At 43.2% G+C, this 25,852-nt stretch overlaps 1 protein-coding gene across 10 annotated transcripts in view; it reads left to right on the top strand.

Moving 5' to 3' along the window:
- Positions 1-25,852, top strand: part of RAD51D (RAD51 paralog D) — a 91,712-nt gene that overhangs the window by 42,115 nt on the left and 23,745 nt on the right. For 3 of the 10 annotated variants that reach the window (XM_088446380.1, XM_088446374.1, XM_088446372.1), the window contains exons 2-6: positions 13,880-13,965; positions 14,231-14,292; positions 16,954-17,072; positions 22,064-22,145; positions 25,303-25,437. In XM_088446380.1, the coding sequence (XP_088302506.1) occupies positions 13,884-13,965; positions 14,231-14,292; positions 16,954-17,072; positions 22,064-22,145; positions 25,303-25,437 (480 nt within the window). In that variant the 5' untranslated portion in view covers positions 13,880-13,883. Of the gene's footprint in view, positions 1-751; positions 851-1,427; positions 1,596-5,419; positions 5,468-13,879; positions 13,966-14,230; positions 14,293-16,953; positions 17,073-22,063; positions 22,146-25,302; positions 25,438-25,852 lie in introns of those variants that run through there. The other 7 variants (XM_088446379.1, XM_088446378.1, XM_088446382.1 and 4 more) reach the window with 5 other exon arrangements.

Genomic DNA, 25,852 nt, shown 5'->3' with positions numbered 1-25,852 from the left:
AGCTGAAATGCTGCTATCTTTTTAGTTGCTGTGATAACATTCTTTTATGAACAAAGGGCCTGATTCAGAGGCGCACACGCTATTTGCGTGCGCTCGCTCTGAATCAGGGCGTCCCTATTTTTTTTTAATTCCAGCCTCCAGGCCACTCGCACAGCTGTGGGTGACCACCCACAGCTTGTGCGAGCGGCCTGGCAATGGTCGCGATTATCGTGATCATCGGCATTGCGAGAAGACCCTTGTGGTAGGGTCTCAGCACTCGCAATGCCAAGTGGACTTCCAGCTCTAATAAAGTAGGGGCGCCCACAAACGGCAGGCGTTCCTTCGTTCAGCCACCCCTCCTACAAAACGGGGCGAGCTCCACAGCCGCCCCGTTTTGCTGCGAGCTCTGGAGCGAGTGAAGGTCTCACTCGCTCCGGGGCTCGCGTGCATACTGGGCCACCATCGACCGGCTTGCGAGCGGGTCTGAATCAGGCCCAAAGTGCTAGTATGCAGGCTTGTGATGTGTTCTATTCAAGCCTGTCAGTTTCTGTGACTGTCTCCCCTCTCTCTACTGTGTGTGAGATATGCTGATTTTACCTTTAGGCATCCTCCAATCACCACTGCAGCCCAATTACACACCCAAGCTGTCACTCTGGGAGGATTTCTGCCTTCTAGACTGGCCTCTCATCTCAGCAGAGCCACCCTCCACCTCAGGATTCTCCCCTGTCAGCGTTTACCTCACAGGGAGGGTGTGGCTTAGATAATGGCTGCTTACACGGAGGGTTCACGTCAGCTGCCTTCTCCCTTTTCAGCAGTGGGGATTTCTCTCACTGATTATACGGACTGGGATGGAGCCTAGCAGCGACCTGAGGTAACAGTGCAGTGCTCTCTCCTGCTCCTGCTGTACAGCCCTCCTTCTCCCTGCTCCCCCAGCTCTCTCCTCGCAGCAGTCAGGGAACTGTTATTATCGAGTCTGACCCAAAGCCCCGGATCTGTCCCGCTCTTCTGCAGCTCGTGGACATTCCCAGCAGAGTTGATGCTGCAACAGTTAACCCTCTCTAGCCCCACAATATCCTCAAACATATTTTATAGTATAAATGCATTAAACATTTAGCACAGTACATACTTCGTTAACATAGGTGAATTAAATAAATGTAAATAATCAATATCCCTTTGTCTGCAAACATGTATCCCCTCCCCCATACACCCTGTGTGCTATCATTTTGGTAAGCAAATGCTGTTTGCTGTATCCTATCATTTTAGTAAACACCCTGGGTGTTACACTCACTAACTGCAAGTGTACATATAATTGCACAAAAATAAGTAATGTTTACAGTACGGTGATATTCGGAAGCGTGAATGCTCATGTAAGGTTCGCAGTTAATTGAATGTATCCCATACTGTTTTTAATGTCCTACTTATTATTTTCCTTTATATGGCGCCACAAGTGTTCCGCAGTGCCTTACAAACAGGTGAATAAGTGACTTACAGTACAATACAATGCAGGACAAGGACATGGTTTATATGGGATGGGTATGAAATACAGGTGGCTCAATAGCCGCCCGGTTCAAATCTCGACGCCGGAACCCCGCACAGTCAAGATCCCAACAGGGGTGGTAAGTATTCTATCCCTAACCCTCCCTTAGTGGTGCCTAATCCCAAATCCACCTGGTGTTGCCTAACCCTAACCTCCATTTCCTGCACCCTAAACCTAACCCTCCTGGGGGGCGCCATAGGCAAACGCAGGGGGGGGGTTCTGTCTGCCTGGAAACCCCCCTCCCCAGCCCAAACCATGACCACAATAGAAATAGTGCTATAATAGAATTTTAGTAGTGCTCTATGTTCTTCTCAGTATCACAAATGAAATAATCAGCACAACCTGTAGTTCGTCTACCATGTATCAGCCAGTAATAACCTGTGCACCAAATAGGATATCTGGAAAACTTTCACTGTTAGGGATGTGCCGCTATAGAGCCCAATATGTACATATATGTCCAGGGCAGTGCTAGGTTCCTCTGCTGCTGTTCCTCTGTTCCTCTGTTCCTCCAGACTCCCAAACTTGCTCTAATACTCTGGAATGGTGCACACATCTAAAATAAATACATTAAGCTCAGGCAGGATGGCCTTACTGCCGCATGTAATGGCTTACTGTGATTGCTGGTCCTCTATATATGCTGGGATTATGACACACAATACACTTTGTATGACACATATTAAAGATGGATAAGTGCTAATTCTACCCTCTTCATGGACTGGCAACACTCACTCTAAAATCAAGCATTTGGAAACTCCCCTCTAGAAATCCTGCGTTTGCCACTGGGTGCCTAACCATAACTCCGCAGTCTAACCCTAACCGGCATGTTAACTACATCCCATTTATATACATTCCTGCATTAGTGATCATAACACTCAAATAAGCAGCAGGGTGTAAGCAATCAGGTGTTATGTGCCAGAGTGAGGAGTAGATGAAAGTAGGAGTAGCACAAGAGGGCAGACAAACAGGTGTGACACAGATGGGGTAGACAGTGAGGAAGGTGCAAGTAAAAGCTGCTTAGGATGAGAGCTTGGAAGGCGTTGATGAAGTAGTGGCTCTTGAGAGCCCGTTTGAAGACCTACATCAAATATAATTAAATCCATCTTGTCCTAAAGATGGATATGAAAACCATATTTATATTGTACTACGGGTACTGATTCCATTTTGAAAACTACAGAAAAATTAATCTTTGGTGTTGTCCCAGGGTGGTTATCACCTGTTTTTTGTTTGTTTGTGTCTTGGTTTTTTCTTTCTCCCAATTTTTATATTTATTATTTAAGGTGTGTACACACGGTACGATAAAAATGCACGATATGAACTATAATGATATTGATCATATCGTTATCGTTCATGTCGTGCATTTTTTGGTGCCACCTGCGATGCACTGGCACGTATGGACGATAAAGATATCGTCCATTGAACATGCATGCAGGCCAACTTGATTAATATCGACCAGGTTAGTATAGGGACCCGCGATCATTGGTCGCTGGCCGTCGTTGATGGTGTGCTGGATGATTGATATCGATCATCCAGCACACCGGGAAGGTGCAGGGAGATCGTTCAGCAATATCGTTATTGTTATCGATCGTCCTGTGTATGTGTATGCACCATTAGGTTAACTGGAAATACTCCCAATTCCTGTGCAGGGCCAACCCGAATACTTGTGTTCATTGTAAAGCATGAGCAAAGGTGGTGGGGTAGGGGGAGGGGATGAGTGGCATGGCTTGTTCCTTTGATGAGGATGTTAGGGGGCACCAGTGTAGGGCCAGAAGGTTTTAGCTAATGTGACTCCTCAGATCGCTGTCTAAGCTGGGTATACAATATATTGGCCGATCTTGCGCTCCGCGATGGATTGCAACAACTGTTGTATAGTGTGTACCCCCAAATCCACCCAAACTAATTGTTTCAGTTGGATGGTCACATCGTCCCATCTGATTATCCGGTGGATAGATCTACAGTATAAAGGTCGACAATGTCTAGGTACAAACCAGATGTTAGACAGACAATAGGTTGACAGGGACTAAAGTTAGACTTGTAAGAAGGTTGACAGGGACAAATGGTCAAAAGGTTGACACAAAAATGGTCGACACATTTTTGTGTTTTTTAGGGTTAGGCAATTACTGGAGGGTTAGGCACTAGTAGGGAAGGTTAGGGTCAGGGATCTACCCCGACGGTTAGGGTTAGGCACCAGGAGGGAGGGTTAGGGTGAAGACTAGGGTTAGAAAAAAAAGTCGACCATTTTTGTGTTGACCTGTTGACCCTGTCGACCATTTGTGTCTATCTAGACATTGTCTACCTTTTTACTGTAGATCTTTCAATCCACACCCCCGACTTGCTGCACGGACAATGCAGTATGGTGTTAAATTATACATCATATGGTGGATTGTGTAGTGTGTGCAGTGATGCAATATATCTTTATATAGCATCGCCGCTGTGTCAGCATATTGTTGAGGTGTGTACCGAGCTTAAGCACTCCAAGGAGATGTCAATTAGGCAGCATGCTAATGCTTTATGTTGGTTGGTGACCACAACAGGTGACTGACCTCTTATTATGTAAGGATACAAATATGTTTAGGTATTATAACATGTTTAAAATGATATGTGCTGCATCAGTCATCTTCTTTTACACAAACAATATAACATATTTTGTGGATGTTATTTCTTTAACTTTATTTCCCTCTAGAAACTGAATGAACCATTCGTGTATATATAGCACTACCCACCCATTTCTGAAGCCAACATTAATTTTAAGTACAGGTTGAGTCTCCCATATCCAAAATGCTTGGGACCAGGAGTATTTTGGATAATGGAATATTCCCTATTTTGGAATAATTGCATACCATAATGAAATATCTTGGGAATAGGACCCAAATATATACACAGAATGCATTTGTGTGTTATATACACCTTATACACTCAGCCTGCAGGTAATTGTATACAATATTTTTAAGAATTTGTGCCTTAGACAAAGTTTTTGTACATTGAGCCATCAAAAATCGAAGGTTTCATTATCTCAGTCATGCCAAAAATATTCCGTATTTCGGGAATATTTGGATATGGGAGACTCAACCTGTATTTAGCTTGCTATTAATTTCACTTATACCCCATTTATTCCCAAGTCCTGGGTCTGAGACGGGATTTGGAACATGGTTCCAAACTGGGTAGAACCAGGGACAGACCTCTTTCACACTGTGGCGCCGATCTGGGTTATTCCCGGGTTGGCACCATTCACACTGCATCTGTGTGCAGTGGAACTCTTCTGCCGACACTTGGAGATGACATCCTCTCCAAGGGCCAGGAAATCCGGATCTCCCCATGCTGTAAACGGAGCCCTGATCGGACAACCCTGGTTACCTGTTTATACTGCAGGGTTACACGGCTTGTTACCCTGTTAAACCCTGCAAGATACCCGAATTGGATTGCTGGGTCATTCAACACGGGTCTCCAACCCTGACCCCTTTTACACCAAGCAGCAACTTCGGTTAACCCGGCATTAACCCAGGTTTTAGCTGCGGTGTAAAAGGGGTATCAGTCTGATCAGGTTTTTTTTTTTTAATATGCGATTATAATTAATGTAAATTTACATTTCCATGTTTTTATAAAAGTTTTTTTCTGTACTTCTATTTTAGACTTTTTTTTGTAAGTATTCAATTGTGGTAATGGCTTACAATGTTGAAAAGTCCATACTTACATTAGTCCTAACTGTTTCAACTCCATCAACTATCATAGGTTTGTGTAGCTCGCCACCAGTGTAAATTACTTAAACTATGCTATTACTGTAGAAACAATAGAAAACAGTGCTCCTAGGTGTCAACAACATAAGATGAAAATATATTGCAGAAAAGATTGCCATAAAAATATAAACATTTATTATGTAATTAAAAATATATACTATCCAATTTGTAGGTGATACAGCAGGGTTTCCACTCGAGTCACTGGTTTCCAGAGATAAAGGTAAGTCATTCTGGTCCCCTTATATTCATAAAACAAAAAAAAATAAAATTAAATTAAAATATATTTTCAAATATAAATATATATATATATATATATATATATATATATTTGAAGGCAAAGTGATCCTACATGGCATGATAAATAAATACAATAAACCTTTTAATATATATTCTAGTTATTAGGCGTACAAAGTTTCTTTTTTGTTTAGTCACGTGACGTAAACAAACCCACGCAAGTTGTATTCTCTTAAAAAATCTACCAGTAACCATCTATGGGCTCGATTCAATTGAGCGCGATGTAAATAGCCCTGGGAGATAGCTCCCGGAGCTATTCAATCCATTGCGATGTTAGATTGGGGAAGGCTCGTTCTCGTGACTTAAACAGGGTTTTTAGGCGCGAGAACGGGCATTCCCTGACCTAACTTCACGGCGCGATTCTGTTTTCCCGGCCCTAAGGGCAGAAAACAGCCTTGCGCCGGGACTTTTGTCGGATTTCTGCTCGCATCCCTGGAGGGATGGTCGCATTGTTCACAAAGTCATGTAATGGATAGCCGACAAGGACCAGCGATGCGCGTGCACACTGGGTACTTGCCGACCCAGACAATCTACGGAACATGCTGGTCAACCTGACGACGATCGTCAGGTTCCCCATGTTCCGAGATAGGAGGTCGGGATCCTCCACTGAAAGACGGTCAGTGAACGCCGTTCAGTGCGGGCACCGCACCCAGCGACCTGAAGGACTAATCGCTAGACGTTTTTCGGGTCGCCTACTGGATAGGCCCCTTAAGTCTTCTGCACTTGTCAGCAGGTAGTTTGGCCCACTCTGTGCAAACTGTACCAGCTATCTCAGATATGTTGGCTGCCCTCTCCAGACTGCATGTTTCAGTTCTTTTCATAGATGTTTGATAGGAATCAGATCAGGGCTCATAGTATGCCACTGCAGAATAGTCCAGTGTTGTGTTCTTATCCATTCTTGGGTGCTTTTAGCTGTGTGCTTTGTGTTTTTATCCTGTTGTAGAGCCCATGAGCTGTGAACGATAAAGAGCGTTCTGACACTGGGCAGTATGTTTCGCTCCTGAATGCCATTATAGTCTTGAGATTTCATTGTTCCTTGCACAGATTCAAGGCATCATGTGCCAGATGCAGCCCAAAACATAACTGAGCTTCCTTCATGTTTCACAGTAGGTATGATGTTCTTTTCTTTGAAAGTTTCATCTTTTTTCATCTGTGAGCATAGAGTTGGCATGACATGCCAAAAACCTCCAATTTTGACTTGTATATCCAAAGGTCAGTATACGTTTTAGCAAACTCCAATCAGGCTTTTTTTTTTCCATGGAGCCCACTGTCTGTCTGTGCGATCAGACATTGATGTACCTTGACCTTGGAGTTCAGCTTGTATCAATTTGGAAGTTTCCCTTAGCTCTTTTTCTGGCTGCGTCCAAGGATGTTGCTTACAGTCCCATGGACTTTACATTTCTTAATAATATTTGCAACTGTAGTCACAGGAACATCAAGCTGCTTGGAGATGCTTTTACCTTTTTAACATACTTGTTTATATAATTTCTACTTCAGGGTCCATAGGGTATCCACAGGATACCTTGGGGTATAGGTGATGACGTCAGTCTTCAGGCACCACAGAGTTAAAGTTTTCAGCCTCCCAGGATGCATCTGGGTTCCTCTCCTATACCCCGCCCCCGGGCCAAGGCATCTCAGTTTCGTCGGTGCCTGGCCGGAGTCGGAGGCACTGTGCAGAGGGGGGCTATGAAGAGCCCCTGAAGTTTCTTTTAAAGGCAGCGCTGGCTGCACATCTGGGAGTACAGCATGGACAGTCAGTACTGCCGTCCATGCCGTCTCCCCTACACCCCGCCGGTACCAGAACGCCGGTACTGATCCGGGGATGCTGGTAGACATCTGGGGTCACGGCTAGCGGTGTCCCCAGATGTTTTGGACCATGGCCGGATCCAAGGGGATGCAGGTAAGCAGCGGGGTCCCGCGGTGGGTCCCCGCTGGTCACATGGTCCTGAGTCCCGAGGCAGGGGGCTCCCTGGGGACTAGCTGCAGCGTGGAGCCAGACGACCAACCTGCGCTTCCACTACCCCCTGGGACAGCGGGCCGCTGCTGAGCGGCATGCGCTGCGGCGTCCCAGGGGTTAAATGCATGCCAGGGGAGCGCGCTTTCCCTGTCTCACAGCCGGCGCCTCCTCTGCTGCACACAGCCTCTCTGCTCTGCCTGATTGGCCACAGTGTGTCAGCTGTCCTCCCCAGGCCGGCCTCCTTCATCTTCTGCTCCTCGGTGGCCATCTTTAAAGCATGGTGAACACTGCTGGAAGCCTGTGAGCGGTGGCATTGCGGTCTGGGTCCCCCAGCATACCTCTCCTCTGTTTGTCACAGGTCAGTGTATGCAGCGCTGAGTCCTACCAGCCTGAGGGTCTGAGTAGTTGAGAATCAGCGCTAATAGTGCAGGGATTTGTTTCTTCTGCATTGTATGTGACTGAACTGCTAGCCTGCTGTCTGTACTTTCACTTTCTACTGTCAGCTTTATTACTGTCCCTGATCTTGCTCTGCTCAAAGCCCTTGCGGTGCGCGGTGTGCAGGGTGTTATTCACACTATACCAATACGTATAGGTGTGAGTGTCACATACTTACCATCATGTCTGAGACTGATTTTCCTCTCCAGCTCATGTGTACTAAATGTAAGGTACCAATAGCGGAGGGGGAGGGTAACGTGGAGGGGTTATGCCCCCAGTGCCTGGCACTGTCACGGCCGATTATGGTCACGGTCCCGGTACAGGAACCTCCCTGGGCTTGTTTCGCTAAGGCGCTTACAACCCTTGTGGGCCAGCTAGCTCCGCCACCTGCGTTTACCCAGACGGGTTTGTCCCAGCAGTCAGTGGTGTCGTCACCCATGCGGGAGTTCCAGAGACAATTGATGGTACCCCACAGTCTCCCTGTCCCTTCCCAGGTTTCTCCGGAGCCTGCGTGGGTTAATACTGTTAACTACATCGGTTGTCATTGGACATCCAGGACGCTTACCTCCATCGGTTGTCATTGGTACATGGTGTCATTGGACATCCAGGACGCTTACCTGCATGTCCCTATTCTTTTGCGCCATCAGCAGTTCCTCAGATTGGCAATCTGCAACGAACATTTCCAGTTCCGGGCACTGCCTTTTGGCCTGGTGACTGCTCCACGGGTATTCACCAAGGTCATGGCGGTCATGGCGGCTCTCCTGCGGACGTAGGGAGTCCGACTGTTGCCTTATCTGGACGACCTCCTGTTGATAGCGGGGTCTCCAGAGCTTCTTTTACACCATCTGGATCTGACGATTGCGGTACTGCAACGTCACGGCTGGTTGACAAACTGGCAGAGGTCCACTCTCACCCCGTCTCAGAGGATCCTGCACCTCGGGGCCTTATTGGACTCCAGGCAGCAGTGGATCTTTGTGACGGAGGAAAAGATCCTTGCTTTGTAGTTGAGGGTGCGCAGTTGTCTGCAGTGTCGTCGAGTGTCGATACACTTGGCAAAGAGGTTATTGGGCTCAATGGTGTCGGTATTCGACATGGTGGAGTACGCCCAATTTCACTCCAAACCTCTGCTGCTATTGATCAGGTCCAGATGGAATGGATTGCCTCAGTGTCTCAAGTCCCAGACGATGGGGCTCACTCCGGATGTTCGCCTGTCTCTAACCTGGTGTTTGCAGACGACCCACCTCAACAAGGGTCGCCCGTTCTGGGTGGCGAACTGGGTCCTGTTAACAACGGACGCCAGTCTCCGGTGCTGGGGAGCTGTCACGGGTCCACACTTGTTTCAGGGCAGGTGGACTCGGGCGGTAGCGGAGCTTCCAATAAACATTTTGGAGCTCCATGCGGTGTCAAGAGCTCTCCAGCGGGCACAGCCGGTTCTCCAGGGTCACCCTGTGCAGGTCCCGTCGGACAACGCCACCACGGTGGCCTATTTAAACCAGCAAGGAGGAACCAGGAGAATGGTCTTTATACCAGGACGTCTTTCGGAGTCTGGTGGACAAGTGGGGTCTTCCAGAGATAGACCTCATGGCGTCCCGGCACAACAACAAGTTGCCGGTGTACGGGTCTCGAACATGAGACGAAAAGGCGTCTCTGGTGTATGCCCTGTCCGTCTAGTAGACGTTCCAGTTTGCCTACCTTTTCCCTCCGTTTTCCCTTCTTCCGCGGGTATTACGGAAACTCAAATCAAGAGGGAGGTACGCTACTGTTGATAGCTTCCGAGTGGCCCAGACGGCACTGGTTCTCCGACCTCCAGAGTCTGTCAGTAGACGTTCCTCTGAGGTTACCATTACGACCGAATCTGCTGTCATAGGGTCCTTGTCTTCACCCGGACCTGACTCGGTGTGGCTGTTGAAACGGTCATGCTAAGGTCCAGAGGGTTTTTCTAGCTCCGTGGTGCAAACCATACTAAGAGCTCGTAAACCTTCCTCGGCAAGAATCTACCATCGTGTGTGGCATACTTTCTTCCGGTGGTGTAGACCTAGAGGTTATTCCCTTAGGGAGTTCCGCCTGTCTAGGGTGTTGGCTTTCCTACAGGCTGGACTGGATCATGGGCTTCGCCTGGCTTCTCTGAAAGTGCAGGTGTCTGCCCTGTCAGTCTGGTTTCATCATAGGATTGCTGCGCTCTCTGATGTGCACACCTTTATGCGAGGTGTTCTTCGCATTCAGCCACCTTTTGTTCCACCGGTGGCGCCTTGGAATTGGGCTGTGGTCCTGAGAGTTCTCTAGGGACCGCCGTTTGAACCACTGGACTCAGTGGACTTTAAATGGCTTACAGCTGAAACCTTATTCCTTCTGGCCATTGCCTCGGCCAGACGGATTTCGGATTTAGGGGTTCTCTCTTGTAGACCCCCTTTTCTGATTTTTCATAGGAATAGGGCGGTGCTTCGCACTCGTCCGGGATTCCTTCCCGAAGTGGTATCCAGTTTTCACATCAATGAAGACATTGTTGTGCCGGCTTTCAATTCACCTGGACTTTCAGTGGGTGACGCCACTTGGGATGTTGTGCGGGCATTGAGAATTTATGTTGACCGCACTTCTTCTTTTAGGAAGTCGGAAGCCTTGTTTGTCCTCTATGGCTTCCGTAAAAAGGGTTGGCCTGCTTCAAAGTAGACTTTGGCAGGCTGGATTCGTATGGCAATTTCAGAAGCTTATCTTCATGAAGGTCTGCCGGTTCCTCCTTCTTTGAAGGCTCATTCCACTAGGTCTGTGGGTTCTTCGTTTGCAGCTAGACGTGGTGCCTCTGCAGTTCAGATCTGCAAGGCTGCTACGTAGTCTTCTGTCAATACCTTTGTGAGGTATTACGCTTTTGACATCTTTGCCTCTCAGGATGCTTCCTTCGGGCGGCGGATTCTCCTCTCAGCACAGGAGCGTCCCCACCCTTAAAGGATACTGCTTTGGGACATCCCCAAGGTATCCTGTGGATACCCTATGGACCCTGAAGTAGAAAATATGAGATATGGTAAGAACTTACCCTTGTTATCTCTATTTCTACGAAGTCCATAGGGTTCCACAGGACTCCCGCCCTGTCGCACCTGTACTGCAGATGGGCTTTATTCTGGTCACCGTTTTTTCCGTCTCCCTATGGTGAGAATGTGATTCTTGTGAGTGTCCAGATTTTTTTCTTCTCTCTCTTTCTTCTCCTCCTCCGGCCTATGGCTTGTGACGTAACTGAGATGCCTTGGCCCGGGGGCGGGGTATAGGAGAGGGACCCAGATGCATCCTGGGAGGCTGAAAACTTTAACTCTGTGGTGCCTGAAGACTGACGTCATCACCTATACCCCAAGGTATCCTGTGGAACCCTATGGACTTCGTAGAAATAGAGATAACAAGGGTAAGTTCTTACCATATCTCATATTTTTCTTTGTGATCTCAACTCTTTTACTTTCTCTGGTCCATGTTCAGTGTGGTGCATAGTGGCAAACGCAGAATTTCTAGAGAGGGGTTTCAAAATTCTTGATTTAGCATGAGCGTGGCCATGAAGAGGGCATAATTAGCACTTAACCAGCTTTAACATGTGTCATACAAAGTGTATTGTGTGTCATAATTCCAGCATATACCGTAAACCATTAAACACGGCAACAAGGGCCATCTTGCCTGGCTGACACACATTAAAAGATCCACAGGTGGTGCTAATTATTTCATTTGTGAAACTGAGAAGAACATGCAGCACTAGTAAAATTATTTTCTGTTACTATTTCTATTGTGATCATGGTGTGGGCTTCCCCTGAGTTCGCCTATGGTGGTGCACACAGTGATAATAAACAGCAGAGTGACTACAATTCTCCATTTAAATAGGCTGAATGACTGATTAGAGGATTGAAGACATGTGATCCTAATTCAAGAAAGCAATTAGTTTGAAATATCTCTTTAATCCAATTATTTATTATCTTTTCTAAGGGGTACCAACAAATCTGTCCAGGAAATTTTACAATGTTTTTAGAGAATAATCAAATATGTTTCTATTTTCATAGTTTCTTTGCTTTACTCTATGACCTAGCAAAGGTATACATAGTGTTCACTCTAGCTCCGGCGGCAGGCAGGGCGCTGGAGCTAGAGAGGGCATCTTTGTGCGCGCGTGCCTGAAAAGGGGGTGTGGCCATAAAAGGGGGCGTGTCTATAAGACGCGTCCCCTTTTCGTCATACTTGGGGTCGTGCCCGGCACTTATGGACATGCCGGGCAGCTCCCAAGCGCTGCAGACAGGGAGAATAGATGCTGGGTGCATGCGCCCGGCGTCTATTCTCCGGCGGTGACCGGGTCACCACACATTTCTCCACCCGCGGGACACTGCGTCCCGCGGGTGAAGACGGCGCCCGCAGGCTGTGAGGGCAGGGCACTTTTTGACCTCCTACTGGAGGGCAGGGTGCTTTTTGCCCTCCAGAAGGAGGGCAAGGCGGCGCGCCCCACTAAAACATCCTAGCGGGAACGCTATATACATAAGACAATAACTTTTTAATGTCCTCACTTTTCAGGAGGAATGAAACCTTTTTTTGGTGAGCTGCAGGGGTACCAACATATTTGTCCATGTCTGTATGAATAAATAGATAGTACAGGTACTGTATGTAACCATTTATGCTGTTAGTCGAAGTGAGAATGTCATAAAGATTATATTTGAGCAAGTATGGTTTGTTTTCTTATGCTGGGTACACTCTGTGATATGTCGTTCATACAGCCAATAAACAACCTATTGCATAGTGCATTAGGTGGTGTGTACAGACAGTATGTCTGTGAACAACTTTATTCACAGACCTATCAGGTCGGCCCTGCAACACAGCTAGAAATACCGATATATCTGCAAGATATATTGACATATTGGCAACCCGGTGACCGCCCTTACACTGGCTGCAGGAACCGTTGGCACTGACATCACAAACGGGTGGGCACATTTAAATGCCAGCCCAATTGTGATGTATGGCCAGACCTATTGAGTGGCTGGTTGCTAGGTGTGTATAGCTTACCTTATCGGCTGCTTGGTCGGCGGGACGGCCGCTTGCCCACTGGGTCGCTTGAGTGTGTACACAGTTTTACTATACAATGCAAATACACTTCTATGGACTTTAGTGTTGCTGATAGATTTTTCAAGACTTCATGACTGGTCAACTTTAATATAATGATATGATTAATATATGATACAATGTAGAAGAGCGCATTGTAGCTTCACAAACATACAGAATAGTTTATTCCTCAACCATGAAAAATCTAAATGTATTTCAAATTATACTGCATATAATCTTTTTATCAACCAAGTACAATTATATTCCATTTACATAGCCAGTTAACCATTTATTGCATTCATATAGTCCAAAATTAAGTGCAATGCACTGTGGTAATATAAATGGCTTATTTTCATGAAAATTGGAAAGGTATCAGAAAGATGAAGACATTGATTATGCAGACAGCTATTGGCTGTCTGTATAGTTAATGTCTTACCACACTAATTGACCCAGGTGTCATAAGGCTGGATCTCCCCTTTGCCCATAAGTGTGGCCAAATTGGACAGTAGTTTTGTCACTTATTACTTGGGCTGAGCATATTGAACTTGTCTTTTCAATATTTTTAGGTTTTGACTTCTGAATATCTCCTCTTGTTCTTCAATAGGCTTATACACTAAGTGTAATAATAAATGTCTAAAACCTATTTTCTCCACAAATCATACATAACCATGTCTTTGAATATCATTGTTTTAAAATAACTTTTGATAACCTACATGACTATTGCTGGTAGATTTTTAATGGAAAGAGATTTACATACAGATGGCAATTTTTTTTTTTTTTTAAATTGTATATAAAATGTTTCATCCATAGTTAAACAGCATATTCAAATACACTCATGCCTGCAATAATTATTGTTCCTCTTTCAAAATGTGTAATATTATTCTATTTATCTACCAGAGTAATGGTGATCTTGCGGGAGGGACTTTGTCCTGGACTAACATCTGATATAATCTCTGTATTGAAAACAAACCACGTAAAAACAGGTAATGTAGTGTACTGAGGGTTTGGGATTCCTCCTAAACTTTACATCTAAAGTACTTACATTTTTAAATATAGTTCCAATTTCAAATAAGTTTCACTAATTTGTTTGTGTAGTTTAATGTTGTACTCCTATGATACCTGTGCTCAAAGTTGATTAAAAATCATGGGGGGGAAAAAGTAATATCCAACTAAAGGTCATTGTCTGTTTTACCAAAAAGGTAATAAACCAGTAATTTTAGAACCTATTTTTTTTTGTTTAATTTGTAGTGGTTGATTTGGTGGCTTCTGATTTAGAGGAACTTGCTCGGAAATGCTCGCTCTCATACAAGGTAATGTTCTCTATCACATAATATTGTTTTATCTCTCTCAAATATTGCTTTCTTTTATTTGTCCATCCAAATTTCTAGACAATTTAGGTTTTGTTCACTGACATTGCTTTGTGTCTCCTCTCCTGGCGTACCACCTGCATGGATAGACATCAGGACCTTAAACTCCTTAATTGCCCACATGTCAATTGGGCTAACTTTGGAGTGAAGGTCAACCCCTAGTTGCTGTTAGCTACATTTCCTATCCTCTCCTGAGTAAATGGGAAAGGGGTGTTTGTGTGAGAATAACTATAAATATATATAATATATACATCAGGGTAATCTGATGAAAGTGCCACATTGAATAAAGGCACTGAAATGTCGATTTATACCTCTATGCAGTCAGCGTGATATTATTTAAATAACCAAGAGTGCTGCACAACCGATGGACTTGTATTATGCTTCTTGTGTGGGTATCCGGTAATGTATTCTGCCTATAGGGAGAACTGGACCCTGCAGTATTTATTTATATACAGTACTGTGCAAAAGTTTTAGGCAGGTGTGGAAAAAATGCTGCAAAGTAAAAATGCTTTCAATATATAAGTGTTAATAGTTAATTGATAAAAATAAAAATGCAAACTGAATGAACATGAGAGAAATCTATATCAAATCAATATTTGGTGTGATCACCCATTGCCTTCAAAACAGCTTAATTTCTTCTAGGTACACCTGCACACAGTTTTTGAAAGAACTCGGGAGGGAGGTTGTTCCAAACATCTTGGAAAACTGACCACAGATCTTCTGTGGATGTAGGCTTGCTCAAATCCTTCTGTCTCTTCATGTAATCCCAGACAGACTTGATTATGTTGAGATCAGGGATCTGTGCGGGCCATATCAACACTTCCAAGACTCCTTGTTCTTCTTTACACTGAAGATAGTTCTTAATGACATTGGCTATATGTTTGGGGTCGTTGTCCTGCTGTCTGGGATTACATGAAGAGACAGAAGAATTTGAGCAAGCCTACATCCACAGAAATCTGTGGTTAGTTCTCCAAGTTGTTAGGAACCACCTCCCTGCCAAGTTCCTTCAAATAATGTGTGCAGGTGTGCCTAGAAGAATTGATGCTGATTTGATGTAGATTTCTCTTCTGTTCATTCAGTTTGCATTTTGTTAATTGATAAAAATGAACTACTAACACTTCTATTTTTGAAAGCATTCTTATTTTGCACCATTTTTTCCACACCTGCCTAAAACTTTTGCACAGTACTATATATATAATGCTTTTAATGGGTGCTCAAAGTATACTTTTTCATGCTGAATTCAAAGAAGCAATTTGATTTTACCCATCAGGCTTAGTTTTCTTTTGCAGTCAGAATTATACTGGCAGGATAAGATGTTTATTCAGTCATTGGGGGCTCTTGGTTATGAACACAAAGTGAATGAGTGGCGCTTGTTAATTGACTACTCAAGTCGGCTTAAAAGCGGTTATTTTCCTTAACGGAAATAAGTTTCCTTCTGTACCTATTGCACGTGCTGCAAACATGAAAGACTCATACGACAACATAAAGTTGCTTTTAGAAAAGGATCAGTATCAGAAATGGAAAAAGGCTACTTTTTTCAAGTTTGTATATTTGATCAGATTTTAAGACTTCTGTAAATATAACTAAAAATCCTTGCCTGAAAGAGAACTGTCACAAACATATTGGAATTCCACACACAATTTTTTATAACAATCCGATATTTTCATCCATGTGACATGGGAATTTATTTTCCTTGCTCCACTAATTGTTCACCTAATGACGTCAGTGCATGGAGCCTTACGCTTTGCTGCATTAACTAGATATTGAAGGTCATCTTAAACAGAGCTCAAAATAGTGATACATTGATCATGATGACTGCTTATCTGTAGTCTATGCACTTGTCACAAATAGCAAACGGACTTCAAAACATTTGGAAACACTGTAGTGAATTGAGATACCAAATTGCTCATATTGTGGAGTACTGGGTGACCTCCTGTGAATTCAGGGGGACTGTCATTAGCCAGGACATTTGTCATCCTCGCTGGGAATGTTGGGATGTGTCCCTGCAAAGTGATAGGTGTGTTGGGGGTGGCCTAGTATTTCATAAGCACTAGGCATGCCTAGCAAAATGACCACATCACATTTCAAGGTGGCCTCATTTGCAGTATATATTGTGCAATATATCATTCTGACACAGATCGGAACGATATATCGTACACATCTTATATCATTCACGACGTCCATTTATTGCTTCGTCCCATCTGCTGTTCTGCACTAAATTTGGGACAATGCAATGCACGAAGCAGTGCTGTTACATGCAGCATGTAATGGCACATCACACTGTTGTGCGCTGGATTGTGCAGTGTGTTCGGAGTGTACAATGTATTGTTACATCGCACTTTTTCTTGGTCGCACCATCGCATGTTGTGTACCCAGCTTTATAGTGTCACAATTCCCAAATTTGGACAACATGGTGTGAATGAGTCAATACTGTTTGTAAAGCACAGAGTAAGATGTAAGCGTTAAATAAATGTTAATGCTGGGAGATATGTACTACTTTCAGCATGTTTCTATCAGAGCCATATTCTTGATTCCTTTTCGCAAAGACATGTATAATAATATATTTAGTGTGGAAAAATTTAAATTGGCTGTGCTGTTTTTCAGACACTTGTGGCAGTGAGACGCGTGCTTCTTGCCCAATACTCCGCCTTCCCCTTAAATGGAGCAGATTTGTATGAAGAGTTAAAGGTTTCGACTGCAATTCTTCCCACTGGCAATAAGAAGTAAGAAGATTCATTATATAATATTTGTAAATGTTCATTAGATCATTCGTGTTCTATGTTCTACAAGGTGTAATATTTAAAATATTGTTTTGGAGTGTCTGTTATGTAATTGGTTAAAACATCTGAGACCTGGAGGGAGGAGTGCGCCTACCACCTCCTACTCACTACTCCCAATCGCACCAGGGACAGACATTTGTGAATGCTGTAGCACCTCTGACCTGCGTGCTCCCCCTCCCCTAATGTGAGACCCCACTGGTCAAATTTTTCAGTCACCCACTTCCCCCACTTACTAGGGTTGTCCATTGAAGGGCAACCATCCCTGTAGAACCATATGTTTCTAATTTATTGCACAGCCATACTGGCCACACAGTAGCATGCAACCTTTAAACAAGGTGCCATTTCCCAGTCTGTAGGGACAGATTAGCAAGAGTATGGCTACATCACTGGTGTTGACTGTACAATCATTTTAGAATGGTTGCATTAAATGCTCTGCTATCTATAAATATCCTGAGAACCCCTATCTATATAAATGGAAGGTGCTGGTCCATGATGCTGCTGTTCATGAAAGATATCTCTTCACCAGTAGAAATGCTAGGAATAAGATTTGGGATCGCTGGAATTGGTCTAGATTTGGCTTACGCAATGATGATGTCAATCCCTAGTATATCTGATGCCTGCCCTGCACACACTCCCTTTTGTTGCGGCTTCTCCAATGCTCTGGTGTACTCTCAGGGTTAACTTGCAGATGTTTTTATTCATATATTGTATGGTTTGTTTTGTGGATTTAAGTGACTGCATTTTTTGTCCTATTACTTTCTCTGTTGCAACATGTGTATACAACTGCCGCTATAGCATTGTTTCATTATTTATTTTTTTCGGTTGTTTGTGCGTCTTTTTCTCGAAAAAACTACTAATTAAGATTACTTGATTAAAAAAAAAGGCCAAACTCAATTTTGAACTGCCATATTGGGGTTAAGAACATTGTGACATTAGTGGTTACATCCTCTATAAAGGGGTGACCTGGTCTAAGTCACCATTGCCTGTATTTTCTTACACAATATCGAAATAAAATAGCAATGAACATACAACGTGTTATCTGACAGTTTTTCAATCTCTCATTACAGCTGTTTTAATGAACAACATGTGGGTGTACATGACACAACACTATTTCAGGAAGGCTCCTTACTTTCTTTAGGTGCAGAAACAGAAAATTACAGATGCACAACTCCAAATTACTGATTATATATACATAATGCAATAAAATGTTGCAATCAATAGAGGTTTTTAGCATAATAATGGCCAAGGTTATTGGCCTACCCACCATATCCAGGTAACCTCTGCAGGGTAGATCCCTAGCATACTAGGGTTCAAATCCAGAGCGCAGGACACCCCTAAATCGGCTCAGCCAAGCCACCCCAGGGCATCGCCATAGTAAGAAAAGGTGTGAAGTCAGAAAGATAAGAGCAGCTATGGCTGCATAGAAAGGTGAAATTGCAGATATAATAAAAACAAACAGTGAAGTTTTAAAATTGTGCAGAAAAGAAAGAATGTGTTATAATGCGATGAGTAAAAAATAAACTAAAACTAGGGCGCTTTTAAAATGTAAAAAATATATTTACATATGGATTTAAATTTAATACACAAGACACAGCTGTGATGGCTGCACCCACACGGTGAACCTGGGACTGCACCAACTATAATCACATAAAAAAATGAAAAATGGGAGCGCTAACTGCACAGCTGCTGGTTTGAAACTATTTACATTTATTGCAATAAAACAATTATAAAAATAACATTAAAAACATAAGCAATACCATGGTATGCAGGTGGAAATAGTATGGCCAAGGTCTAATTATCCTAGTGCATATGATGCTAAAAAATATATAAATAAGCCTGGATAACACTACAGCAAAAAAACGGTCCGTTATATTTGGATATCCAATCAGTATAAGATCCAATATAGTAATCACAGTCAGTGTTAGTATAAATTGCAGCAGGTCGAGCAGATTAGTATAGCTCAAAAAAGGGTTTCGGTTGGTCTGGAATGTTAGCAGACATCACAACACAGCATCAAATAATGGAAATAAAAAAGTCCAGCAGAGCCTCAATGACAGCAACCAGCATCTAACCCAATAATAGGGAGGTATCATGCACGTTAATCATATAACTCAGACAGTTCTTGTATACTCAGCAGTATATTGGTAAACAGCAATCTGCTGTATATACTTAACTGACTAATTCTTTTTCCAAAAACCGCTCCAAAATTGTCGGTTTCTTTTATGATTTAATTAGGCCAAGAACATAATTTTAAACTTATCCATCACTATTTTATTTGCAAAATTTTTTTTTTAAAACACAATATACCATAAAAATAGAGACTTTTATGTCATACTGTAGTGATGACCATTGACAATTGTATCATCGAAGGTTCAACCATCGTTAGAAGCCATCAATTGTTTAGCGATTGGTCGAGGAGATCTGTGTAGACCACATCTGCCGATGTTTCCTAAACATCAATTGAGGGTTGCCATCGATGGTGCAACATTGGTGGTCACCAGCAAAGTCAAATCACTTGTTTTCAGTCAGACCATCGATGGTTTGTAAACCATCGATGGTCGGTTGTTGACATCCCTAATCAGAGGCTCTGATATATATATCTATATATATATATATATCTATATCTATATATATATATATATATATATATATATATATATATAATTTTCTATATCTATCATTTTCTATATCATATACAGTCAGGTGCATAAATATTGGGACATTGACAGAATTTTCATATTTTGGCCTCTATTCACCACCACAATGGCTTTGAAATGAAACAAACAAGATGTGCTTTGACTGCAGACTTTCAGATTTAATTTGTGGGTAATTGCATCCAAATCAGGTGAACGGTGTAGGAATTACAACGGTTTCTGTATGTGCCTCCCACTTTTTAAGGGGCCAAAAGTAATGGAACAAACTAAACAATCCTAAATCTAAGTTTAACTTTTTAATACTTTGTTGCAAATCCTTTGCAAGCAATTACAGCCTGAAGTCTGGAACGCATAGACATCACCAGACGCTGGGTTTCATCCCTGGTGATGCTCTGCTCTACTGCAAATGTCTTCAGTTCCTGCTTGTTCTTCTGGCATTTTCCCTTCAGTTTTGTCTTCATCAACTGAAATGCATGCTCAATCGGATTCAGGTCAGGGGATTGACTTGGCCATTGCATAATATTCCACTTTTTAGCCTTAAAAAACTCTTTGGTTGCTTTTGCAGTATGCTTCAGGTCATTGTCCATCTGCACTGTGAAGCGTCGTCCAATGAGTTCTGAAGCATTTGACTGAATATGAGCATATAATATTGCCCGAAACACTTCAGAATTCATTCTTCTGCTTTTGTCAGCAGTCACATCATCAATAAATAAAAGGGAACCAGTTCCATTGGCAGCCATACATGCCCACGCCATGACGCTACCACCACCATGCTTCACTGATGAGGTGGTATGTTTTGGATCATGAGCAGTTCCTTTCCTTCTCCATACTCTTCTCTTCCCATCACTCTGGTACAAGTTGATCTTTGTCTCATCTGTCCATAGGATGTTGTTCCAGAACTGTAATGGTTTTTTTAGATGTTGTTTGGCAAACTAATCTGGTCCTGTTTTTGTGGCTCACCAATGGTTTACATCTTGTGGTGAACCCTCTATATTCACTCTTGTGAAGTCTTCTCTTGATTGTTGACTTTGACACACATACACCTACCACCTTGAGAGTGTTCTTGATTTGGCCAACTGTTGTGAAGGGGTTTTTCTTCACCAGGGAAATAATTCTTCTGTCATCCACCACAGTTGTTTTCCGTGGTCTTCCGGGTCTTTTGGTGTTGCTGAGCTCTGCGGTGTGTACTTTCATTTTAAAAATGTTCCAAAAAGTTGATTTGGCCACACCTAACGGTTTTGCTATTTCTCTGATGGGTTTGTTTTGATTTTTCACCTAAAGATGGCTTGCTTCACTGATAGTGACAGCTCTGGCTCTCATATTGAGAGTCGACAGCAACTGATTCCAAATGTAAATGTCACACATAGAATCAACTCCAGACCTTTTACCTGCTTAATTGATAATGAAATAAAGAGGGAATAGCCCACACCTGTCCATGAAATGGCTTTTGAGTTAATAGTCCCATTACTTTTGGCCCCTTAAAAAGTGGGAGGCACATATAGAAACCGTTTGTAATTCCTACACCATTCACCTGATTTGGATGTAATTACCCTCAAATTAAATCTGAAAGTCTGCAGTTAAAGCACATCTTGTTTGGTTCATTTCAAAGACATTGTGGTGGTGAATAGAGGCCAAAATATGAAAATTCTGTCAATGTCCCAATATTTATACACCTGACTGTATATTCATGGTGTGCAGTCCAGGAATCTTTCCTATACACTTCTTCAGATGCAAACAGCAACAACATGCTGACTCAATACTTAGTATACCCAATACATACACTTTCTTCAGTTATTGATAACTATCCATCTTTGTAAGTAGTGTTCATTCTAGAACCCTGCACCTAATCAGTGAGGAGGGCATATTTTATTTTTAAGGGGAAAATTTTATACATGATGTATCGCTCCAGTAGCATCACTTTTAAAGTTTTGCTCTTCAAAATTAAAATATGCCCCCCCCCCTCACTAATTAGGTGCAGGGTGCTAGAATGAACGCTAATAAGTATTTCTAAATGATCCTAAAACATACATTTGTGTGAAACATAATTAATCATATATAATATAATTTGGCATGAACAAAAACTTAATTCAACGTATATATCATATTAAAGTCACTATTCTCAGATGGATTATATTAGTCGTTAGAACTCCCAAACTCATAATAGGCTTTTCTTGTATATTGTGTGAAAAAGTGTCTGTAAAAAAAAGAAAATAAATGAGTTATGCTTTCTATTCTGTATATTGTATTACATATACAATTATAGTGTTCCTTGTTTTCCAGACTAGACTTTCTCTTGGATTCTGGACTATACACCGGAGAAGTTACAGAAATTGCAGGAGCAGCTGGCAGCGGTAAAACACAGGTTAGAGATAATACATTTCACTGCATTTGGAACTAGTACAGCGCAAGTGGGAGAAAATAAAACCTTTTGTTAAGGCATACTTAAAGTGAGTGACCTTTATTCAAGCAAACACACACAATCAGCACAAAATTGGCCCTTATGTCAAGTATCCTAGATAACATTTCTGCTTTCTGTTGATCTTTTATTCGGGTGGGCTAAAGGTTCATATAAGAAAAAGAATCCCCCTCTGTTTTTTGTTCAACATAATGATAGGTAAAGTAATAATTGACTTTATAGATATAGGTAGTTGTTTGGAAGAAATAGAGAAGGTAAATTGTAGCGGCCAATTGGTCAGCTATACACACTTATCAATTGCCTGCTCGATGTGTCTGACCTGACATCACAAATGCCCGCCCAGTTGAGATGTCAGTGTCGTGGTCCCTGCAGCAAGTGTACGGGTGGTCAGCGGGTCGCCCGTATAAATAGCCAGATGAATCGATAGATCTTTCAGATATATTGGCATCAGCTGTGCTGCAGAGTTGACCTGATAGGTCTGTGAACGACATAATTCACAGAGATATCGGGTGTACACACCCGCCCAGGGGCGTATTAAGACAGGAGGGGGCCCATATGCAGTTTCCGTGTGGGGCCCCCTACTCTTTTCCCAGTGGCCGGCAGTGCATTGAGCGCAGCAGTATACCCTTAGATTTTGGGCATTAGTTTGTGCCAGTGTCTACTGCGTAGGTCTCTGGGGAAATTGCACAGCATCCTTTTTCCCAGTAAATTTCCTACTGCACATGCGGAGAGGTAAGTATTAAATAAATTGGTGAAGGGTGTTTGATGTTGCCCCAGGGGCCCTTGTGCATGCACACCCTGCACCCATTATAGATACGTTCCTGCACCCGCCGATGCACTCACTATTTATAGTTCAATGTTCGAACAAACAATATATATATCGACAAGTGTGCAGCCAGCATTAGTGCAACTTCTCATGAAATGGTTTAAAATATTTTGTTTAACAAAGAGTATGCTGAATCTAATTTATTAATGTAATTACGCTATAAGCTGTCAGACTGATATTAATTTACACATTACTTTTGCTCATTTTGCACATAGTTTTCATTTACAGGTCATTACAAGCGTCCGTAATGACCTTGCTACCAAATCCAGGGACCACTGCTCTCTGCTCATTCTGCTGCTTTTGACACTGTGGACCACCTTATTCTCCTGAAAACTTTCACTCTCTTGGTCTGCGTGATAGTGTCCTCTCCTGTCGTCCTACCTCTCTGACTGTTCTTTCTTAGTCTCCTCTCATGACTCCACTCCCTCTCCCCCTTCTCACTTCCACTAATGGTAGGTGTACCCCCAAGGTTCTGTTCTTGGACCTCTACTGTTCTCCCTCTATACATCCTCTTTTAGATGAGCTCATCAGCTTTTTTGGCCTCCAATATCATCTCTATGCTGATGACATTTAGATCTTCTTCTCCCCTGACCTCTCCCCCTCTCTCCTCATTTGTATCTCCAACTATCTCTCTGCTATCTCTTCTTTCCTAAACTTAACGTTTCTAAGACTGATCTACTCCCTAACTCCTGAATAACCCCCCCCTCCACACATTTTCATTATCTACTGGCAGCACAACCATCTCCTCTAGCCCACAAGTACACTGTTTTGGAGTTATCCTTGACTCCTCCCTCAAACCACAAATTTAGTACCTTTCACAGTCCTGCCATTTCCACCTCAGAAATATCTTTCTCACCCTGAAGGCAACTAAGACCCTCATTCACTCACTGGTTATCTCCAGATTGCACTACTGAACCGCCTCCTATCTGGCCTCCCTGACTCCTACCTCTCTCACTCTACTCTGTCCTCAGTGCTACGGCCTGGCTCATATTCCTCTCCAAAACTTAGTATATGTGGCTCTCCTTTCCTACAAGCCCTTAGTATATGTGGCTCCCCTTCAGAACCCGATTCAAGCTTCTCACACTCTTACAAAGCCCTCACCCAATCTTCTCCTATTTACATCTCTGACCTTATCTCCCTTCACACTCCCACAAATGAATGCCACCTCTCCTGCCAACTTTTTACTTCCTCCCACACCCACCTCTAGATTTTGCCTGTGCTGCTCACTACCTCTGGAACCCTCTCCCTATCAGACTCTCATGATCCCTACAAAACTTCCAAACGGGCTCTCAAGACCCACTTCTGTATCAAAGCTATCCAGCTCTCATCCTGACCCACTGCCCCATGCTCCTTGCTCTAAGACTCCCCCAGCTGTGTCACCCCTGTCTGTCTTCCCCTCCCCTTTAGAATGTAAGCTCTCACGAGCAGGACCTTCTTCCCTTATGTGCTTTTCCTTCCCTTACTTATACTTTCATATACTACATACTGCCTACTATGGCACCTAACCCTTGGGTTCTGCTGCCCTGCTGCTTACTTGAGTATTATAGGCCCGATTCATCACGGATCGCATTTGGAACCGCGGACGCAGATCGGTCGATGGTGAGTACTGCGCAAGCCTCCTAGTATACGTGCGTGAGGTAGCACCCACACAGAAAGAAAGCCATCGCAGAATGAGTGATGGAAAGTCAACGTTTGGGGGTGGTGTCGGGGGAGTTGTTGGAGAAACGCAGGCGTGTCTGTCTCATTTGAACAATGTTACTTGGGCGTGCCTACAAAAGCCACTGCAATGGCATACGCAGCTTCAGTACACACTGCGTGCGAAGAGGTGAGCAATTTCTGAGTAAGGTCAGACCTACTGTAATTCTGCTTGAGGGGCCAATGTTTACTCGATGTTCCCTATATATGCGCAAGACATCAAGGTATTATGGATGTGAGGTAGTGGGTGTCTCTATGCTGGCTGTGCGACGGCTTTGGGATTGCATTTATTAGCATATTTTCGCAGCAGATCTGCGTGCGCAATCACAGCTGCGATATCGATCCGATAGTGAATGGGGCCCTATGACTGCTGATGCAGCAATGTTTATAAACCATGTGTTTGTCATGCAATGTTTTGTACTGTAAGTCACTTTGTTTTTTGTCTTGCTCATTCAGTTTATGTACTTTGTAAGGTACTGTGGGCCCCTTGTGGCGCCATATAAATAAAGGATGATAATTATAGAGGGTTGTACTTCTTGTTTTCTAAATAGTAGTACTACATAAACCTGTATCTTTAATTAGGTATGTCAGAGCATCGCTGTAAATGTGGCTACCAGCTTAAAGCAGAGAGTGTGTTATGTAGACACCTCTGGGGGGCTGACCGGCACTCGTCTTCTTCAGTTGGTACAGTCCAGGACAGAACAGGAGGATGAGCAGGTAAGCAATGGTCAGTCATTATGAAATACCTAGTAATATGTATTCTTTTCCTATCTTTGGTAAAACATCAAGAAGAGTATATTTTATTTTGTTAGTAAGTTATGTCTATTCAGACATAAATATGCACAAACATTGTTTATATTTATAGTATCAGTCTTAGCTCAGCAATTTCTATCTGGGTCAAGTCCACATATCGCTCATATACATATCAAAAGAGCTGACCGTTTGCAATTCTTGAGTCTGTCAGCATGTTTGTGATCATTAGAAGTAATTGTTTAATGCAATATAGATATCAAGACTTAGGGGCGGATTCAGCACTGATTGCAATTTCGATCGCAGCTGCATAATCGCACGCAATGAAGCTGCAAAAATATGCTAATGGCTGCTACAGCCAGCATAGAGATGCCCACTGCTG

The sequence above is a fragment of the Taudactylus pleione genome, unplaced genomic scaffold (genome assembly GCF_031769625.1).
Source record: "Taudactylus pleione unplaced genomic scaffold, aTauple2 ptg000397bl, whole genome shotgun sequence".
Taxonomy (NCBI): domain Eukaryota; kingdom Metazoa; phylum Chordata; class Amphibia; order Anura; family Myobatrachidae; genus Taudactylus; species Taudactylus pleione.
Note: the sequence above shows the minus strand (reverse complement) of the source record. Positions and strands in the feature narration are given on the sequence as shown.